The 21,844-nt window shown below is 42.9% G+C and overlaps 1 protein-coding gene across 4 annotated transcripts in view; it reads left to right on the top strand.

Moving 5' to 3' along the window:
• TTC7A (tetratricopeptide repeat domain 7A) overlaps positions 1-21,844 on the top strand; it is a 171,408-nt gene that overhangs the window by 44,964 nt on the left and 104,600 nt on the right. For 3 of the 4 annotated variants that reach the window (XM_030498813.1, XM_030498811.1, XM_030498814.1), the window contains 2 exons: positions 9,069-9,173; positions 20,426-20,543. In XM_030498813.1, coding sequence (XP_030354673.1) covers positions 9,069-9,173; positions 20,426-20,543 — 223 coding nt within the window. The remainder of the gene's footprint in view (positions 1-9,068; positions 9,174-20,425; positions 20,544-21,844) is intronic. The other variant, XM_030498812.1, reaches the window with a different exon arrangement.

The raw sequence follows: 21,844 nt of genomic DNA, 5'->3' as shown, positions 1-21,844 counted from the left end.
TTTTCACCTGTCTTGGTCACAGCCAATTCCTGATCTCATTTCTTGGTAATGAAATCTCACATCCTGCAGCGTTACTTGTTCTGCAGTACAGCAAATCATGCTCGTAAATCTTGTGTACAACAGGAGCAGTTTTATCAACCTGCAGATGCTGGAAACCCTGGTCTCTATTTCTTAACACGTTTTTGGATTTGCAAACTCTGACCTTACAAGTGCTGTAAAATCCTTGCTCTCTATTCGACACTGCATTTGACTAGTGTTACTTTTATTTTGTGTGTTCATCTTCTTCAGGTTAAGTCAATCAAGTTGCGTTTCAAATTGTTTTCTTCTTCTGCCAGCCAGAAAATTGCTGAATGGTGACTGCCACATTTCACGAGTGATCAGTCTGAATGTCAAGCCAGCCACCTAAGCTCATTACTGTATACAGGCTTGAGCTTACACGTTATTCTAAAAGGCATGTGTCCTAACAAAACCAGAGACATCACATCAGTAAGTTCTTACAGAGCAAGTGAGGCCTTAGGGCTTCATAAAACAGTGATTGAAAAAGCTCAGGGAAGCATAACCTTCCTGTCTGTCTTCTATCCACTTAAGCAGTGGAAATAATGGAGTGATGGCAATTTCACTTTCCTGTGCTTCTCAACAGGTCGCATAATGAAAAAGATGTTGTGGTCTGGTTGTTCTTTAACCCATTCTTGAGGAGGCATTTATACTGAGCTGTGTATTTCATCAACAAAAGAAGCATGTTTATTTAAATGATTAAAATCCACCATGAAATTCAAAAGGCTTTTGCAGACAATTTTAAATGAAATGGTGGGAAAGCCTAGACAATGGCAAGGACATAATGAGAGATGCCTTGTGTCACCAAGTGCAATTCTGGATACTCAAGAGAAAGGTTTAAATTGGTCTAACGCAGCACCCCTGTTCTTCTGAACTGGTGCTGTGAAACTGAATGCTGAACTCTTAACAGCTGCTTTAAATTGCTTCTGCTGGTAATAACCTTTGCAGTGTGTTAATACAACAGCCAGAGGCTGAGTGGGCATAGCAGCTCTCTGGCTCTGCTGCCATGCATAGACAGGCTGGAATCTGAGTGGCGAGTGGTGTGATAGCTGGATACCATCTGGCAGAGTCCTCAGGCAGTGAGATGAGCCACCGTCCTGCTGCCACAGTAAAACCAGTGCATTGGGTTGCATCTGCTTGTCTCAAGAGCTTGAAAAAGTGACCTGTATTCAGCAGAACCGGGAAAGGAAGGGAAAAACTCTTACTGACAGAGTAGAGAAGACTTTGTAGTCTTCACAGTGGTGAAGAGAGACACAATTGGTTTTGGGCAGATTTGTTCGCTTCTGCTGTTTTAGCTACAGAGTTGTTATTAGGGATTGTGGAGGTTGCCAGCACTCTGCAGGCTAGGCTAGCTCTACTGACGTATCTGAAGTTGGAGGCGAAATTGTCCTAGTGTCTAGATGATGTATTACAAGCACAAGGGGTGTGAAATAGGGTCCCTCTGCACTTGCAAGCATTTCCCTGGCTTCGGACCAGTTGGATCAGTTACATGTTCCCTTGTTCAAATTTCTGTCCCTTTCTACACCTAACAGCCTGACACGGGACCCAGCCTGGGTGTCTCAAAGTGTCACTGGAGCTCTCTTGGAGCAGAGACTCAGAAGTGCATTATGGAATCAGGCTCTAGCTTAAATTGACAGTACTTGAGAAAGTCTTCTAGAACTACATTGTGTCTTTTTTTACCTGTCATACTGCTTAAGGGAAAAGTAACTGATACAGTATGTGCCTTGAACATGAGGCAACTTTGATGCCTACCTACCTACCTACCTACCTACCTACCAACCAAGGAGACAAGATTTCTATTTAGTGACAATGATGTGCCATTTTTCTAAAGGTGGTGAGGGAGAAATTCTCCAAGGATAGCTGAGAAATTATTCTGTGAACACTGAGTCTACTTAGTCTGAAAGTGCTGGATACCTTAATTGAGCCATTCAACTTGCAGCAGTCTTACACTGATCTGTCATGCCCGGTGGATGTTTATTGTTAGTCTATGCACTGCATAAACCCATTTTCATGCTCATATTTAATGTTTCTGCCTCCCCCCCCCCCCCCCGAAACTCACAACACAACTTGGCTAGTGAATTAAAAGCTTTAGAATGTGTATTTCTTGAAAGGAACGGTAGGGAGAGATACAGTCAGAGGGAACTGACTCCAGACTGAGGGAAGTCTGCAGCATCTGCTAGGAGAGGATAATCTGCTGTTACCCTTCACCCTGTATACTCATTTAGGGGTGAAGTGCAGCAAAAAATGCATGAAGGAATTACTCAGGAGCAATTCAAGGGGCTGCTGGGAAGAGCCCAGTGAAGCTGGAGGCAAGGTCTGTGCTCAGTAGGCCTTGTGCTGGGATTGCTGATGGTGGTTATGTGTTCTGAGGTGCCTGGCACACAGATGTCCAACCTCTCTCAGCCAGTGTTGACAGAACACCATCAGTCCAGTGCTTGCCCCTAGGATATTAATTGCTTCATTTTAGAAACAACTGCATTGTTGCTGATCCTCCCCTTGCTAGCCCATACTGAGGACACCATAGGGACAGTGGTCAACATTACTACTAACATGAGGGCTGGCAGTAGGGGCATTTAAGCTCCAAGCATGGTACCTCGCAAAACCAGGCAGTTAAAGCTGTTTTCAGCTACACAAAATGCTCTTCTCTGCTCTTACCCCTTATGTTTGTTCATCTTTAAGGCAAAGAGAGAGTCATGCTTGTCTACCTGAATGGCTTTCTTAATAACATACCACTTCAGGAGGTGTCTGGTGTTATACAAAGGGAAATAATCACATCCTTCTTGGCATCTGTCATTCAGCTGTTTTTCAGGGGGAGTAGGCTCCAGCTCTTCCCAGAGCCAATCTTGCAGTGTCATTGTGCTCCCCTTGGCTGCTCAGAAGCTCGACGTACTGCAGCCCTGCCCAGGGCTTGTGCTGGCAGCATATTTAAGGCTTTGAAACCAGTCTTACACAGACATGAACTTTGATTATTGGAGCCCTTTGCAAGTTGCTGATACATACTGGTAATAGCCAAATAATGACAAGCTAATGCCCGAGCTGCTCATATCTGTGTTGCACCCAGAAGGAGGAATACTTCCCCATACTTAAACAGTGCAGCAAAAGCAGATGTCTCTAGCAGCTTTGAGGAGCTTCAAGTTTGACTCAGCCATGCCTGAACTACCAACATACAGCTTTCCAGAAGGCTAGAAGGAAAGTTATAAATATATTTAATACATAATTCTGCAGCAACAGCAGACGAATTTTATGATTTAGGCTGTTCCTCCTCTTGGTTTCCTTGCAAAAGCTTAGGCTGGTTGCTAGGCAACTGACATAAAAAAAGAGTACATTTCTCATTGCATTGCAGGCAGGAACCTTGGGAGCAGCAGAGGCCTCGGATGGCTCCTTAAATAGCATTGCTGGGGAGTGAAAGTTAAAATATTGAACATTCATTGGTGAAAGATCCTGTTACAAAGGTCAGCTATCCGGGGGATATTCAATAGTTTGGTTTCCTTTGGTGCAAAGGAAAGATTAGAAGGGGGTGTGCCTGTGTGCTGTAGATAGTACAAAAAATGGAAATTTCCAAAGGTGCCTGACTGTTGAGCAGAATACCTAGGTGGGCTTTATAATTGCCTTCAGGCTCTGCTCTCTTTTCTTGACAGAAGGTGTGAAGTGAGATATTTGCCACATTAACAAGGACAAATTTGTGCTTATAGATCTTAGAATTTAAGAGGCACTTTAGAAAGTGAATATTTAAAGCTGCTTAACTCCAATGCTCTAATCTGCTCAACAAAAGGTAAAAGAAAAGGGGGAGAATTGCTGCCTGTGTTGAGAGAAGCGATTGCCTTAAGGGAGTAATGTTCATGCTGAGGGATTCACAGAAACCTAGAAATTCAGTTGAAAGCTAACACCAAAACAATTGATTCCAGATTTCTTAATTGTGGCTCACTAATGTGTCATCTTTCCGTGTTGGTTCAAGGTCATTTATAGCTAGATTGCTGTGAATCCCAGGGTACAGGGAATATTAATTCTTGCATAATAATGAAAGATTCTCCCCCTTCCCCACAATCCCTTTGAAATAGTGCTGTTTTTAAAATCAGACTGGATGATGCCAGAAATAAAGCAGTACTCGTTGTAGAGATTCATCTACGCAGTAAAGTGCCATTGGGAATGAGGTTGTCTACCAAAACTGCCACCTTGAGGAACATTTTTCCCTCTGGCTGAGAAGTATTACCAAAGAAGCAAAGAAGCAGGAAGGGTTTTTGGAACCTTTGCAAGAGACGAGCAACTGTTTATGGTGTGTCAAGTCTGCCTGGCATGATTTACTGTCTGGAAATTCTTCTTCCTTTTACTTACATTTGTGGTTTCTTTATCTTCTAAATATGAAACTAATCTCTGATGTCCTTTTGTTGCTTTGGTATGGTGAGAGAAAAGACAAGGGGAAAGAATGAAAATTGTGTTGGAATGAGCTGGGAAAACCAGCATTTGGGCAGCATCTATGCATTTACCATTATTGATGGCAAGATTCCTCGAGCCTTCTGGAAAAATAAGAAAGAGAACTAACTGTAGCCTGTTCTTTCTGTACTGCTCATGTGCAGGCATGTTTGAGGAGTATGCTTGCATGCTTCATTCTATAATTAGTAAATGGGCAATGGGACTTGTTTTGTATTTGCATAGAAGTCTCCCTTTACATTTTACTCCCTTATAGGATTCGAAAGTATGGCTGCTGTAATTACTTAGGGGGAGGTGTCCTCTCTATCCTTCTCCTTCCCCATAGTTTCTTTGTGATTTCTTGCTGCAGGCTGAGAATTTCCCCCCACATATTGGATGTGGTACATGGAGCTCCTTCAGAGCCTGTGCTGAAAGCAGCCATTTGCCAGTATTAATTGTTGCTTCCTGGAAACTGCCTTTCCTAATTTTCTTCTCATAAATGGTTGTGGTGCTTGTTTGTGATCTCTGTAGAAGAAAAATACTGTATATAAGTAGATTAGGTGAGAAAAAAATTGACAAAGAAAACCAGCTTCCTATAGATACTGCTGGATTTAGGTTGGGTTTAAGGAAGAAGTTCTTTGCTGCGAGGGTGGTGAGGCACTGGAACAGATTGCCTAAGGAAGTTGTGAATGCTCCATCCCTAGCAGTGTTCAAGGCCAGGTTGGACAGGGTTTGGAGCAACCTGGTCTAGTAGGAGGTTTCCCTGCCCAGGGCAATGGGGCTGGAACTAGATGATCTTAAGGTCCTTTCCAATCTAAACCATTCCGTGATTGAAATGTGGAACAGCAGTGCCATATCCTTCCCTATCTCTACTGCAAAAAACCCACAAAGTTGTTGGTATGTGTTTCGGTTTTGTTTTTGATGGCTTAACATACCAATTAAAGCAGTGTTTTCACTCCACAACCAGATTTTGAGTTCTGTGCTTTGTTGGTCATAACACAGGGAGGATGGACATGCATCTCCTTAAACCTGATGAACGTCACAAGGCCGAGAACTCCTGCATCAGACCTCCCATAAACAAAGCTGAAACCCCCACGAGGCAGCTGTTGGCAAACTTGCCATTTCTTTAAACCATGTCTGTTTAATGGGTCTCTGTGTGTTTGGGAGAACTTAAAAGTATTTCTCCCAGAGAGAGGCCAAATGAGACCCAGAGGCAAATCCCTAGCTTTCTGAAATCCTTGGGAACTGGTTCCAGTGCAGTTATAATCCAGCAATTAGTAAGCTAAACAGAAAGAACTTAAACTCTGGCTTGAATTTTGCTGCGAGCCCTTGTGAAGCTCAGAATTATGAGTAGGAAGCATGCACTCGTTTGGAGTTCAAGCTCTGCTTTTCTCAAAACATGCCTCACCAATAAACCTAATTATTATTGCCTTGCAGTGAATCTCACAAACAATGTGCTCGGCTGCCTGGTCCACCCACACTAAGTGAAAGAATATGTACGTTTTAATTATCAGATTATTTCAATGTTACACAAATGCTGTTTCATATTAAATATTTTTACAAACCAGTGACATCTGTATTCAGTACTGAGTGGATGATATTTGTTCCCTGCCTATTAATGTCTGTGATGAATTTCTTTAGAACGCCTGGATACTGTATGTCACACCAGTCTCCCCAAAGTAAGGTCACTGTGGGAGTAGGATATTCTTTCTCCTGTCATCCCTTGGCTAACATTTTCATCATCTGTATATAATTTCTGCTGAGTAAAGTTTTCAAGGTGAAATTATACAGATCTCTTGAATTTTTAAAATGCAGCGGGGGAGAAAGGCTTCATGTCACCCTGTTTCTAAAACCACTTCTTCTCCAACTGTTTAATTGGAAATTGTATAACTTCTTTTAGAGTGATGTAACTTTGTAAGTGGTTTAGAAGCAGCATTGAAACTGTGGTCTCACTCTGTAAATCCCTGTTTAGAAGCTCCAGAGTGCATGTGATGAAGTGACTCCACATGTGAGGTGTTTGGGTGTAGGCAAAGGGTGGGACTTCCTGCTTTGCAGCAGTTGGTGGTTGCTGTTTTGCAGTTGCCCCAGAACAGGCTCAAGGCAGACATGAGAATTGCTCTGTGGTTTGAGGCTATTGGAGACTGCAGGGTTAGTTTGTCCCGATGACCAGCCTTACTCAATGGACAGACTGCAGACAGAGGGGGAGCTGAGCTCAGCTCAAGGGGAACTGGCAGGGAGTCAGGTTGTATCGCTTTTATTCTGGTGTAGGCCTGGAAGGTCCCTCAGCTGTGGCCTGAATTAGGGCAGGCCTCTCACACTCTGGTTTGTGCTGGTGCAGGCTGTGCAGGCTTACGGGGCAGCTCGCACAGCTCCCGGGTGCCTCTTGCCTTTCCTCCAGTCATGCTGCCGATGGGGAGCTGAGAAACCACCACTGGACAATGTATGGTCTTTTACACATCTGGCTTTATCAGTTGCTTTAGCATGGTGAGATGACAAGGGTTGGGGGGCATTCAGCTGCAGATACACCAACCAGCAAGGTACAGGTTGTCCTGCTCTGCTCTTCAGGTTTCTCTTGTTTGGAAACACCCATGGAGCTGGAATATAGGCAGGAGGCAGAAGGTGATGTGCCAGGCTAGGACGCTTATGGGGTTATGCTTGCATTTCCAGTGTGTCCAGCAGTGCTACTAGGATATATTGGCTGCCTGCAGTGCAGGTAGTGCTCTGTGAGAGAGAGGAATAGGATGCCACTAAAACTTGAGACACTGCTTGTTCTGAACAAATGGGTGTCAGGGAGGTTCATTCTGAGGGATGCTAGTCACCTTGTGACAGCACAGTGCAGCGATGTGTTTCTTCCTGTACCTTGAATTACCTTGGGTAATTCAACTTGGGGTTGAATTACCCAAGTCTTTGTTTCCGAGAGAGCTGAGGTAACAGGTTAAGCTCCAGGACAAAGTTTTTTGATTCCCATCTTTGCTCTGAGACAAGCTTCCTTCTGGCTTTAGGCAAATGGTGCATTTGGAGTTGTAAAATACCAATTATTTCCTTACTTTCGTTGATGGTATTTGATGCTTTAGGTAGGTGGGAGCAGCCTGGAGAACGTCGGGTATGCTGTTGCTCTTTTTCAGGCTATGCAGCAGGTACCTAAAGCTTTTCAAGCAGGAGGGATTGCTCTCTGCTGCTGCAGAGCTCGCCTCTTTGGTTATGAAACCCATCTTTGTCTTAGCATGGGCAGAGCTGCTGTACATCTGTTTTTCCCTTTTCCCAGGCTCCTTCCCAAGCAAACTCCTATCCGGGCGTTCGAATCCCATAGCAAGAAGTGGACCTTCAGTCCTATGGAGAAAGGAGGTGGCAGGCACAGCTTGCTTTGATGTGTGAGAAGAGGAAGTGCTGGTGGACGGTGGAAGCACGAAGCTGTGGTGTGGGGCTGCAGGGCTTGAAGCTGCCTGAGTTGGTCAGAGTTCTGGGGGGGGAGCCCCTGAGGGCCAAGGTACAGAGGAAATGCCCAGGACCCAGTAAGAATAGAGGTTGGTTTGACTCGGCAAGCTTCTGTTGCTGCTCTCCTGGAATATAAAAAGGCCATGACTATTTAATGTGCTTCTGAGAGGAAACACAGCAAGAGAGGCCAGTGTGTGTCTTGGGAAGAGTTGGGGGGGAATGGGGCATGCAAGGAGAAATTCTGAGGGAAGAAAACTTCCCCTTGAGCTCAAGGATGAGAGAATTTAGTGGGATCAGGGGTCAGTGAGTAGAGTGGAAACAGGAAAGAAACTGTGGTCCAAGTGGGGTGGGCTGGGCAGGGCAACTGCTGTCACCTCCTCATTGTCTGACCAGACTTTCTCACTAGCATCTCAGACCAGCGCTTTCCTCATTTTCCTTTAAACCTTCAGTCATGAATATGTGCTATAAAAAACAACGTTTGTAGAGCACAAGGGCTATGTTAACTGCTGATCTTAATAAACATCATTAATGGTAACTTAACACCAGAAAGACAGCAATAGTTTTATGGGCTTTCTTTCTAACACATGCTACTCAGACCACCCGCTGAACAGTGTATTCCTCTGCAATTGCTTGCTCCACCCTTTGAATGGTGGAATCTCAGTTGTCTTGTCATATGTTCTGGAACTGGAGAAGACACAAAACAATCTACAGAGCAAATTACTTTAGCTGCACAAACCTCTTTCTGAATAGAGTTGGCCTAAAATGTTAACATACTGGAGGATAAGCTCTTTGCGATCTTTTCTGGCTTACAGGAAGGTGGTTGTGTGCAAGGAAAACTACAGCAGAATGCTTGTGAATTGGGAGGGCAGAGTTAAAATAACCAATGCATTAACCGCTGAGGAAAACTGTTCTTTGTAAAGTGCACAGCCAGGGCTGGTTCTTTGGCATGTTTCCTCTGGGTGTGGGAAGAGTGTGTGCTTGCCTGCGCATGTGCGCACACATGTGTCTGTGTGTGTGGAGGTGGGAATAAAGTTGCTAACTTGTTGCTGACGTGATTTTTTTCCTTCACAGCACTTTGTACATTGCACTGAAATACCTTGTGTGGACTCTGTAACAACATTGTCTAATTAGCCTTTTTTATTTCCTGCTCCTCTCTCCCTCTCCTCCTCCAGTCGGCATATGCTGTGTCAGTGCTTAAAGAGTGTGCTAAACTGCGACCTACGGATCCCACCGTTCCTCTTCTTGCTGCCAAGGTCTGCATTGGGTCGCTGCACTGGGTAAGCAAGCCGATGCAGTTCTTGTCTAATAGAGCAGGTTCTGCAGTGACAATGTCTCAGTGCAGTTGCAGTGGGGAGAAAGGGAATCCCTGTAAGAAATTATACACACATGCGTGCCCTTAAATGAAAGATAAAAAAAATCCCAGCAAGAAATTTTGCAGTGAGTCACTGAAATACATTTTGCTGGCACATTAAACAAAGGAAGAAGGGGGAAAGCCGTAACAGCCATTCTGAGAACTGCTTCTTCAGCTCAGTGTCGAGTTGAATTGGCCACTCGTGTAGCCCCTGGAAGACAAAAGTTGCTGATAATAAGCGGACTGTTAGTTCAGGTCTGCTGGACGACTCAGTCCTTTGTTCTTGAAGGTGCTGTATCAATGCTTTCTGTTCTGGATGTGTTAATGTACGCCTCAGAAGCAGAGTGGGAGTGGAAGTCTGTGCCTGTGAAATTCTGATTATCCCAAGGAGCAGAAACATCTGTCAGTCTTTTGCTGCTTGATTTAATTAATTGAATGGCAGCCTGCTGTTTTCACCTGTCCTCACCACGAGGTGTCCCTGCAGTCACTGAAGGATTATAATTGCTAATGTAAGTAAAACAAAGATGTGAGAAAGCACGAAAGAAAATACCAGAAGAATCTGCCCAGATTTTGGTGAAAAATTGTAGGGGCTGGATTTGCTGTTGTTGTCCCCTTATCCCCTGCCTCCCTATCCTCTACACCTCTAGCAGGCGAGAGTTGATATTTAGCTAAACTTAGTTGAGATGTGTTGGTTTATGCTATTTCCAGCAAGGAGATCTGGTTATAAATGTTTTTGAATGAATTATACTGTTCAAGCTATAATGGTTAAACTTACATGTGAGTCAGCAAAAACTGGGAAGTATCTTTTTCTAGGAAAAATCTTTCAGGTGTGAGGGCCTTGAGAGAACTATTGCTGAACTACCCAACCTACCTCTATTCTCTATATAGAGCAATTTTAACTCTCTTGTACCCTTAGCTCAGTATCTAAATTTGGAGGGCTGAAAGTTTTTCAATGGTATAAAATAACGTTCAAAGTAGAAGTTACTTTTTTAATAAAATAAGTAAGGCGGTTTTTTTCCTGATTCTTAGAGATATTAAAACAATATGAAAACCAGGCATTACAGCTGTTTGAACATTCTTATTAGTATCTCTGATGAAGTCTTCAAAGCAAGATCAACTTGTCATCAGTCTAAAACATGAGCAAGTATGTTGGTAATTTTTACTAGGTATGCTCTGAATCTAGAAAAACTTCATGGGCTACATTCCTGCATTCACTTGGAGCCATGACAGGGTACTGCAAGCCCCTGACAGCTTCCCCTGGCAATTCTGCCACGAAGCAAAAAAACCCCCAAAAAACCCAACCTAGCAGAACAGTCGTGTTAAGCATGAAGAAAATCATCCTCTGAGATCAAGCTAGTTTTTACATAGGAGTCTGAATTTTAGTATGGGAGACAAACTTGGGATCTCCATATTGCACATGAATCTTTTACTCTGGTGCCTTTGTGCTCTGTGAACATGCATCCAGCAAGGAGAAGGCACTGGAGCTGTGAAGCCAATGAGGGAGGATGCTCTGTTGGACCTGACACTTACAAACAAGGAAGAAGTGGTTGAGAATGTGAAGTTTGAGGCAGCCTTTACTGCACTATGAGGTGGTGAAGTTCAGGATCCTGGGGGACGGCAACAAGGCATATAGTAGAATGGTCCATTCAGATGTGCTTTGACTGACTATGACCACTCCAAAACACAAGTAGTGACTTCAGGAAGGCTGTGGTCTCTAGATACTTGCTGAACATATGATCTCTGCCGTAACTAGTCTTTGGACAAAACTGAAATACAGCGAATGCATCTTGTGAGACTCCAGGCTAAAATCAAGGTCCCTGGCATGTTCTTGTGTTCAACAGGAGCAATGAGGTTTTAACAGAGGCACTCTACCAAACACTGGGTCACTGATGTGTGTTGAGGTGAAAGAACAAGGTTTCTGTACTGTGAGAAAGAAATGGCATAGGATCCCTTTTCTTTCATGTGTTACCCTGATGTTTATGCAGCTCTCACTGTTGAGGACTATGATGATGCTATGCCAGGAAATGGGCAGAGTCAGGTTTTGTCCTTCTTATTGGTGCTTCTCCACAGAATGTCTTTGGATCTGCTAGCGCAGCTAGCATATAAAAAACACCTTGTTATAGAGACACTTAGGAAAGATGGTGAGAATGAATTCAGTTCTGACTCTGTTCTTGGGCAATCCAGTATCTCCAAACCTCTTATATATGGCAGAGATGATAAAGCAACAATCTAGCTCTAAAATATAGGACAAGTAAAGGAAAAATGAGCTGATTTTGATTATTGCATAGTTAGAGGGTTGGGGGTTTTTTTCCCCCCTATCTACTGCTTTTTCATTGTGTGAAATGCTTTTCAGTGTTACTCCATCACACTCTGACTCAGAACTGGGGTGCAGTATGAAATATAAATGTGATTTCACAAGAGGGTAATCTTACTGGAGTTATCTAGAGCACAACCTTTTGAACTAAAACCAAATTAAAAATATTCCTCTCCCCTGTTCCTTTCATTCAGTGGCCTATGCTCTACCCTGATACCGAACTTGATGGTGGTATAGAAGAGTTTTAATAAAAGCAAGTCAGAGGGTAATCAGAGCATCTTTTAAAAGAACTGAAATGATAGGTTCCCACATCTCACAGTCAAAGGGAAGCTTCTGATATTACTGGCAAACGCTGGTGCCTAATAAAGACCTTCCTGCTTAGCAGAGCTGTTTTTCTAAATGTCATCCTTACAGTAATTATTTGCATTTAAATTACATGGCAATCAAATCAGAATTGAATCATTTAAACTGGGAGTGAACAAGCTGATCAATGCCAGTATAAATAGAAAGGAGATAGACATGGCACAGGAACAGTCTAATGGACAAATATTAACATGTACAAATACTCAGATACATCTTTTAAGAACATATCAAATATGATTAATTTCTCAACTAGGAAATATATCTATGTACTTGACTGCTGGCTAGGCAGGAAAAGGGTGAAAATAGATGACTGTTTTCCAAATGAAACAGCTAATTTATATGTCCTGCATCTGTCTACTATGTGCTTTTGGTGCAGTATTGTACTCAGTTTGTTTATGGCCCATGGACAAGCAGTACTTAAGTCTTATTTCAGTTACTACCTGTAAAAAAACCCCAAAACAATTCTGCAGCTGGATAATTGCAGAATGTCATGAGGAGCACAGATGAACCTAGTGCTCATTTTACCTGTTTTGCTGGTTTTGTACATGATGTCTCAGGACCAAGGAAAACCAATATATTAATTGAAATTACCATAGTGATTTACAACATTGAGGATGCTCAGATCACATCTATGAAATATTCTCTCAATGCAGAACAAGTTGAAGTATAAAAACATGCATACATTCATACTGTGCCATGCAAATCAATATATAACAGCCTGATGTGGAAAAGAGCTAACACCCCCAGCTTCTTTTGTGGCATTATGACCAGATTATTAGCTGATATAAGTTGGCACTACTCCACTGGCATATTACTGGCACTATGCTGGCTTACATCAGCAGATGATCTGCCCTATCAACCACTAGCTTTCTGCATGGGGCCTGCAGTAAACAACAGGATGATATAAGCAATGTTTTGGTTACCTTTTTCAGAATTACAGGCTTTCACAAATTAAAAAACAATCAATCAAACAAACAAAAAAACAACCAAACAAGCAAAGCCAAACACAACAACCAACCAACCAAAACCCAACAGTGAAAAGCTCCAAAACTAATGCATCTATATAGACCACACTTGTCTGGTCAGGATGCGGTTTGACCTATACTTTATGAAGCTCATGAGATACAAAAAGTTTTCAACAAAGTTGGAACTCATACTGTATCTAGCCCATTACACAGGTGTCTTGATGCCTTTTTGTTGGGTTCAGAATTACTTTTGAGGCATCATGCTGCCTAGTCTTCTATTTTGCTGGGGTATCAGCACATAGGTTTGCTGAACTCGCATGTGAATGATTCTAGCAAGTGAATGCAAAGCCCATTTGTGTTTAGGTAGCTGTCTTTTAGCCTTCCAGAATGCACTATGAAGTTTTTGACCATTTAAGTTCAGAGTATTGTTTTAAATTTTCATAGGAAAGTTAATGTATCTTACAGTGGAATATGTCCATACTGAGATTGTCCTGCCTTGGTCCACTATAAATTCAGAGTTCCACTTACTAAAACGCTTGCTGCAGTTTCCTTGTTCACTCAGCTTCCCCTGGCACAGCCTCAGCTGAATGCTCACTTGCCTATTTTGGCAGTGAGTTTGAGTTGCAGCAGGAGTAGTTGTTTTTAATATTTTAATAGTACAGTGCTGTTAATTTCACTACTTCTCCAGGACCCTGTTATGGCAGGTGTGAAAATACTAGAACCAGAACTTCTGCCTACAGGCAAGTGTTAAATACTGAATTTCTCCATTTTAGGAAATATTATTTGAAGGCATTTAGGGTTACTATGATGTTTTCTCGAGCCTTTTACTCCATTGATTTCAGTGGAGGCATGTTGAAAACTTTGTAAATAGAGACAAGAGGACTTTAGTCCTAGGATAGGCTTGAATCTTCTTAGGACTTTAGTCTGACAGAGTAGGAAAAAACAAGGCATGTTCTTCCTATTTTCGTTGCCCCCCAGTTGATACAACAAAAACAGTGGTGGTGTGCTAAACTTGTGTAGTACCAAATGATGCCGGTATTGTCTAGCATGAACTTCACCCCATGGCAAAAGCTGCAGCACAAGATGGTGCTGTGCTTCTCAGACATTTCCCTCATTTCTTTTAACTCGCTGATCCCAGCGTGCACGGGGAAGTGCTCTGCTTCAGCCGTTTGAAGGGAAGACAGAGATCATGGCATCAGTCAGGGAAAGGGAGAAGAGAGTGGGGTCAGGCCAGGCCAGGCCAAGCATGGAGTCGTAAAAAGTGAGTAAGACATACCATGAGGTGAATACGTCATGGTGTGCATGGTGGGGGGAGGTTGGGAGGATGTACATTCAGAGCTGCATGCTTCCGAGGTGACAGCTTATCATTCATTGTGTTCACAGACCACTTAATCCGAGAGTGCTTCACTCTCCTTCTGTCCGTTGTTGACCCTGTCACTATAGATAATAAATGCAGTGCATGTGCTGGTACCCAGTCACCTAGGAGCCCTGGAGCTGCATGGAAATGCTTAGGTCTTACTGCAGTATGAATAACATTGAAAGATCAATTCTAGTCCCATTATTGGAGTTATTCTGCCTGCTGAGTGGACGCTCTAGAGGACCAATATCTCTAGGACAAGAGGCTACTGAGAAAGCAATGAATGGTAAGGGGCTACTAGAGATTTCTTCAGTCTTTCAGAACACATTCTTGCTTACATCACAGCTACTGTTATTGGGGCAATCCTGAGGGCTTTAGACATCAAAAATGACGAATAATTTTGCCTCCTATACATCTTCCTTGTGAACAAACCAATCTTGCTACAGTGGAGGAAAGGCCCAAGTATTCTTAAGTGCTGGGGGCTGAGCTTACATGCAGAGTAAGCTGGTGGGCTTAGCACTAGTGACACTTAGAGAAAATGCTGACAAGCCCAGCAATAGAAAGCATAGGATTGGGTTTTTTTTCTTGACATGTGTAACGTGACTGGCTTTGTATGCTGTGAACAGCTGTGGGACAAAACCTTTCTATTATACTATGCCTTATTGACCACTTTCTTCCTATGCATTTTTCCTCTTCTCATTCTCTTTTCCGAAATTTTTTTTCTGTTCTTTGAATTAGTTTCTGTATCTACAACCCAGTCTAATTAAAATTATAAGAAGAGGTCAATCCAACTAGTTAATATCATGCATAATTCTGCGTAAATGCCCTTTCTGTAGGATTTTTGTCTCTTACGTGCTTGGGTATCACTCAATCTCCCTGGTGTCCAGGCTCCCCTGCTCCACTAACCTTGTCTGCTCTCTTAAGCCCAGCGTCACTTGATGTGTTTCCTGCCTCCTCCTTTTCGGCGCAGTAAGGTGCCATTTCCATGCTGCGGCACATCATGGATTTGCTTGTCCTCAATTGCTCTAAGTCCACGCTGGTGAGAATTGCAGCTCCCACTTACAGCCCTGGAGGGTGTTGATTCAGCGGGGCAGGGCTTGAGCTTTTCTGAACACAAGCTGGGTGGCGACAGGCCAGGGGACAGCACCTGCTGCTCACCACCCCTTGCCAGCGTGCCCCGGGCTTGGCACAAGCACACACCAAAACCTGCAGTCAGATAACAAGTGTGGCTGCAACAGGGAGAACATACCTCAGGGTTACAGAGCGTTATAAGAACTGTTCCTTTTAACATCAGAGGTGATGGGGGGAGCAGCTCCACCGTAGGACAGTGTTATTGGTGTCAGCTCACAGTTTGGCAGCCTGCCTCTCCCCAAGTGTGTGCCGTTTCTGATGTGGTAGGGAGATTGCTTAGCTCCTGCTTCCAGGTGCCTCCTGACAGATTATACAGCTTGAGTTCAAAATACTTCTGTATTCCTTTTAGGTTGTTTTCCCCCATGCCTGCTTTCTGAGCTTTCTTCCATTCTGGTCTTGGAGGCAGGAACCTGTCCTTGCAACCTGTGCTGCTGCCCTTCTCTCCACCAGCTATTCAGTGCAAAGTGTGCACAAGAGCGTAAGAACACTAAGAGCTAAATCAGAGCTCTATCTGTGTGGCTTTGAGACTTGTCTTTTTTTTCTTGCTTCTGAGAGAATAACAAGTAGTTATTCAAAGGAAACTGAATTCAAGCTGCTATCAGCACATTTGATGCCCAAAAGAAAGATGAAATAAATATGTTTTCCACAGTGTTGGGAGATGCTGCGGCAGCTGCTAACAACCAGGTAACAGCAGTAGGCTGTGTGTTTCCGAATCACAAAGTGATGCCATGCCATGCCTGCTGTGGGCAAAGACATGTGGCATCTTGTGACTTAGAGCTTACTAGCAAGGGCCTATAAGTTGCAACATGAAGTTTTAATCCGTATTCCTTGCCCTTCCAATGCAGTGTTGTGTCACCTTAAGGAGGACACCTCTGGAGTCCTCAGTACAGGAAAGATATGGACATGTTGGAGAGGGTCCAGAGAAGGGCCACAGAAGTGATCAGGGATGGAGCACCTCTCCTATGAGGAAAGGCTGAGAAAGATGGGCTTCAGCCTGGAGAAGAGACGGCTCTGGTGAGACCTTATTGCAGCCTTTCGGTAAAAGGGGCCTATAAGAAAGATGGAGAAAGACTGCTTAGCAGGCCTTGTTGGGATAGGATGAGAGGTGACTTTTTAAACTAAAAGAGGGGAGATTCAGGCTGGATGTGAGGAAGAAATTTGTTACAATGATGGTGGTAAAACACTGGCACAGGTTTCCCAGAGAGGTGGTGGATGCGCCATCCCTGGAGACATTCAAGGCTGGGCTGGATGTGGTTCTGGGCAACCTGATCTAGTTGAAGCTGTCCCTGCTCATTGCAGGGTGTTGGACTAGATGACCTTTGAAGGTCCATTCAACCCAAACTATTTTATGATTTTAAGATTGGAGTTCTCCTCTGAAATGAAGGAACCATTTAGGTTCCTTTCATATTGAGGCTGGCCCCTGGCTGTGCAGAAGGAGTAGGAAAGTCTTGATTCTCCTGATAAGCTTTCTGCTTTTAGCTTGCTTCCGCATACCTTGAGCTCAGAACTTGTGGGAGTCCCACAGGGTGAGGACTTCATATACCCGGCACCACATGGGGAGAGGAGGAAGGGAAAGCAGCTCCTGCTACTTCAGGTTATGTGGCAGCATGGAGGAGCTGGGAGCTGCTGTATCTGGTGTGGCTCCAGAGGGTCAATGCCTCATTTGGAGGCCTTCCCCTGCTCCCATTGCTGCAGCACAGAGTGGAGACATCTCATGCTTACGGACCCCCACAGACACAGCTTTACTGACAGATCCCAGCTCAGGCTCGCTATTGGTCCATCACTAGGGTGTACAGAGAGGAAGTTTTCATCCAGACTTCAATCTGGTAGTCCTAGCAGTTTAGTTAGTAGCCCCAAGTATGCCCTAAGGGAGTATTCCTGTTTCAGTTAGGAGCTTCAGATTCATAGTTGACTAGACAATCAGCAAGACTGATGCACTGGAGAGTTGAAACCTCACAGTGGGCGGCATGAGGGAAAGGTTTGGCTCTTCACACTTGCCTAGAATGATTGAAAAGTAGGAGAATGGGAGAAGAGGGGGCACATGGCAGCCACAGCAGGGCTGGCAGGGGAAGTGCTTGAGTGCTGTAAGAAGGAAAAGTAAGTGCTCTCATAAACAGAACCAGCTGTGCTGGAGTTTGCAAGGCCACTTATTTTCAAAGCAGCCTTCAGCTGACCCAAGTTTGCATTCATGAGAATCTTTGTGGCTGGTCAGAGTGCTATTAGTGTTTAGTTTGAATAAATGTTTACAAGAATGTTTGTGCTAGAAGTGCTATTTCGGCCATTCTGAAAAGTTTTGGTTTTAATTATTTATACAATAGATTAATCTGACACTCACAGGTGGCCCTGGATAGCTGGCATGCAAGAAAGTTGAATGGTGTGCTGCCGGTTTATGCAGCATAGACCATCAGTCAGAGACTGGAGACACCATCAGGTGACCATTCAGGGAAACAATGGAGCAAAAGCTCTCTAATTTTAAATGTCTCTATTTCAATTCCAAACCTTTCATTTAATCTCTTTTTTCAGACACTCTACCCACCCCTACCCTTGTCACTAGTCATTACAATTCCTTGTATAGCACTTTTCTTCATCTAAGGAGACTACTTAGATGAAAGCATGTGCAGGGAGGAGAAACAATGAAGAAAGAGAGTGGTAATAGAGCTGTTTATGGTGGCAAAAGAGGTGCATACTTACTTTTCTGGCTGCAGAGATTTTGTGTCTTACATAAAAGTTCCTGAGAGCTGAAGGATTCAGTTATTGTTTCATGGGAAGGGTTCTGGGTTTTTTTGTTTGGTTTTGTTGTTTTGGGGTTTTTTTGTGTCTGTGGCAAGTCGTGGGATATTTTCTTCTTTACTGTCCTAGGCTCTGTTCCAGAATATGCTCCAGTATGTGACAGGGAAGTCTGGCTGGAAAATCATTACTTAGGAGGTGATAATCTGACTGTAGCCGACAATGCCTGGTGTGTTTTACATGAATATTTCTAATACATTTATTTCACTTATTTACACAACAAAAAGTCAAAGACTGGCTGGAAGTAGTGCTACTGACAGAATTAAGAAATCTCTTAGAGCAACTCTCAGTCTTCCTGATGTGGTCAGAGTTCAAAGGGTCTCATCTCGGCATCACTGAAGTCAGTAGGACTATTTCTAGTGTGTTCAGTAGACCTTGGATTATGCTGTTAATGACAGTCCTTGCAATTTAGTTGGTAGCCCTAACTATGCCCCAAGGAGGTATGCTGTTTCAGTTAGTAGTTTCCAGATTGACACTTGATTAGGCAATCAGCAAGACTGTAATGCTTTCATAGTGCTTTCAGGGAAAAGGTTGATGATAAAATATGCATTGGTCGTTGGTTTCAGAAATTTGGGAGCTATTGGTCTACATCTAGTTTGAATGGTATTGACCTCAGCGAGCTGTACAAGCAAGTAAAAGACCCAAGCCATGGAGATTGCTGCTTAGCTTGCACTCTTCAGTCTTTCTTCATGCTTACATTAACAGTATTATTTTTCTTATATTTGATATAATCTGATAAATACCAGCCCCTTTGTTTATGAAGCTGTTAGTTAATGTTGTCACCTGAATGTCTTCAAGTGATGTAACTAGGACGCCCATTGACAGGGTAGTATATCAGTTCAAGTAGATTCTGTTCAGAGGTAGCATATTAACAGATCACTGCAGAAGGGAAGCTTCTTATCTGCTGGTATATTTTGATTTCAGCTCATTACCGCTAACTCCATATAGATATTAATGAACTATGAGGTGCTGAAGTCTGGCAAAGTTGAGTATTAACTTTCACTTGCATCTGCAGTTCTTGTGTCTAAAACAGATGGATTTAAAACAAAAGTGTATTTCCTCAAAATGAAACAAGCCCATCCCAGAAAGTCAGCTGTTACGTAATGAAAGTTTCCGAAAGGAGGATTTTTTGGATGGTGTAATGGTGTCTGGTTCTTGATTAGGGATGACTCTGGTTATGGTTGACAGGATCTGCAGACTATCCTGACTAGAAATGAGATCTCCCTGTAGGCTCGGTGTCTTTCAAGCATTACTTACAGCTTTTGCCTGTACCTCTCCAGCCTACAACTGTCCACATAGGTAGAGTATAAAGGTCTTAGTCTTTTCTACTTATAATGGGTGATGTTAGTGAGAGTTTAAGGTTAGAAATGAGGAACACTCTATTCTGTAATAAAATATTCAAATTATCTTTTGTTTAAAATTATGATTAACTCAGATTTTAAAGATACTAAAGCTTTATATTTTCATTAGACTTAGATCAGTGTGGTCAGCTGGAAAGGAAGGTTGGGGGAGCAGTCTGGAGAGACCAGCTTATTTATTTCACCATTTTGGAGGCTGATACTGAGAGGTTGTGGCTGCTTTCTCTTCCCATCACAATCTGTAATATAAAATCAATTTTTGAGGAAATTGTGTCTTTGCAAAAGGTGCAAAATGGGGCTAGTGCAGCAGGAGCTACTAAGGTAGTGTGGTATTTCAATAAAAATTCGTGTCCTGAATTTGCTGCTTCCTCCTTGTGGCAGCAGAACTGCAAGCAGCAGCTGAACTTCCTTGCAATAGAGTTTCACTTTCTTGCTTTACTCTTGTAACTTTTTAAAAGGAAGTAAAACTTGCTAAGATCTAAAAACATTGTACAGCAACACTAGATGGTCTTCCTGTGAAGGAAGAAGCTTGTTAGACCTTTGAATGTACTGCTAAGATAGTATATAAGTAGTCAGTTGGTCTGACATTTGTATTGAAGGTTGCATGATTGAAGTGTGCCTGAAGGGCGATTAAAAATAAGATAGTGTCCATCATTAACCTTAAACATCTGGAAATAGCCTGGGGTTTAAGACAAAACCAAAACTTTTCTCGAAACTATGCGTGTTCACCAAGGTCTGCTAATCTGACCTTCTACATCCTCCTTTCTATGAGTGTTTACTGTGATCACTGAAAGCCCTAGTGTGAATGGCTCTCAGATCACTTACAGGTAAGTTTAATGGGATAATCTTATTGAAGCAAGTACACAGAAAATGCCTATAAGTCTCAACCTACCTCTTTTGCAGCTGGAAGAAGGAGAATACTTTGCTAAAATGGTGATAGACTTGGGTGAGGATGCTGGAGAGTCCTTAGCAAAGGGTTACCTGGCACTGGGCCTGACATACAGTCTTCAAGCTACTGATGGTGAGTTATCATGTTGGTCAAGTATGTTATATGGAGAGTGTCTGTTCAAACTCTTCAGTGCAAGCTATGGAAATCTATTAGAGTATCTGCTTTTAGTGCTGGCTGGACATGAAAAATAATCAGATTGAAAGACAAATAGCGACTGTTCAGTTGCTCAGGGAACTGTCTTCTGTGGTAATGAAAGTGAAGTTTTTAGGTAAAGGAAAAAAGGAAAATCATTACTTAGGAGGTGATAATCTGACTGTAGCCGACAATGCCTGGTGTGTTTTACATGAATATTTCTAATACATTTATTTCACTTATTTACACAACAAAAAGTCAAACTTTCCATCTATTTTCATATCTTTGTCACCCTCTCCTAAATCACATAAAGAAATACAATCCAAGAACTGGAGTCAGAAATGCCTGACTTTAGCTCCTGGCATGATACTGATTCCTCACAGAGATTGAACCTCTCTGTCATGTTGTTTCTTTCTCTGCTTAGAAGTAAACAAGATAAAAATATCTACCTCACTGGTATGTGTGGATGTTGACTAGATACAGACCACTGCATGTAAGAAGTATTTTATTTTAATGCTGCTTGCTTGGGTTTTGAATGACTGGACAATGGGCTCCTGCAGATTTGGTGCTGGGTAGCCAGAAGGGCTAGAAGTCCCAGTCTTTGGGAGAGTTCTAGGTCAGACCTTCATCATGCTCACAGGTGGGAATAGTCTTTGTTTCTTCTATAACTTCTAACATAGATAGAAGGCCTCCTAACATAGTTTGTTTGAAGAGTGGCTGAGCTAGTGTGTTTCATATTCATTTTGACAGTCCCGCCCACATGCAAGCAAAGGGATCTCTGCCAGATGGATCCTGTAGAAATAAACGAACTTCTTCCAGCAAATGAACCTGAGAAAAAGCTAAGATGACTGTATGGTATCATGGAAGCATGCTGGCCTTGCAAATTACGCCAGAATTCTGCAAGGCATGTATGTGTATGAGGAAGTGGCTTGTGGTCTTCTCTAGTACAAGTCAGTATATTTTTTTCAGCCAACTGTATCAGATCAGCTGTTCTGAGAACTGCTTTCCAGAATGGAGGCTAAAGGCACTGTAGCTCTCCTCAGTTCTTCATTTCTTTGGCTCAGAATAGTTTCCCCTAGAAAGTTCATGTCAAAAAACATATGTCCTTTTTAGCCTGAACTTTTTCATATGTATGTGTATATATATGTAAGTTCATTCAGCATTGAGTTCCACTTAACAGCCTGGCTTTTTAGGGCATTTTGCCTAGATTTTGTTTAAACCATCTCTAAAGCTATACAAGA

This window comes from Strigops habroptila, chromosome 10, assembly GCF_004027225.2.
Source record: "Strigops habroptila isolate Jane chromosome 10, bStrHab1.2.pri, whole genome shotgun sequence".
Taxonomy (NCBI): Eukaryota; Metazoa; Chordata; class Aves; order Psittaciformes; family Psittacidae; genus Strigops; species Strigops habroptila.
The sequence above is the reverse complement of the archived record's forward strand: the minus strand, read 5'-3'. Positions and strand labels throughout refer to the sequence as shown.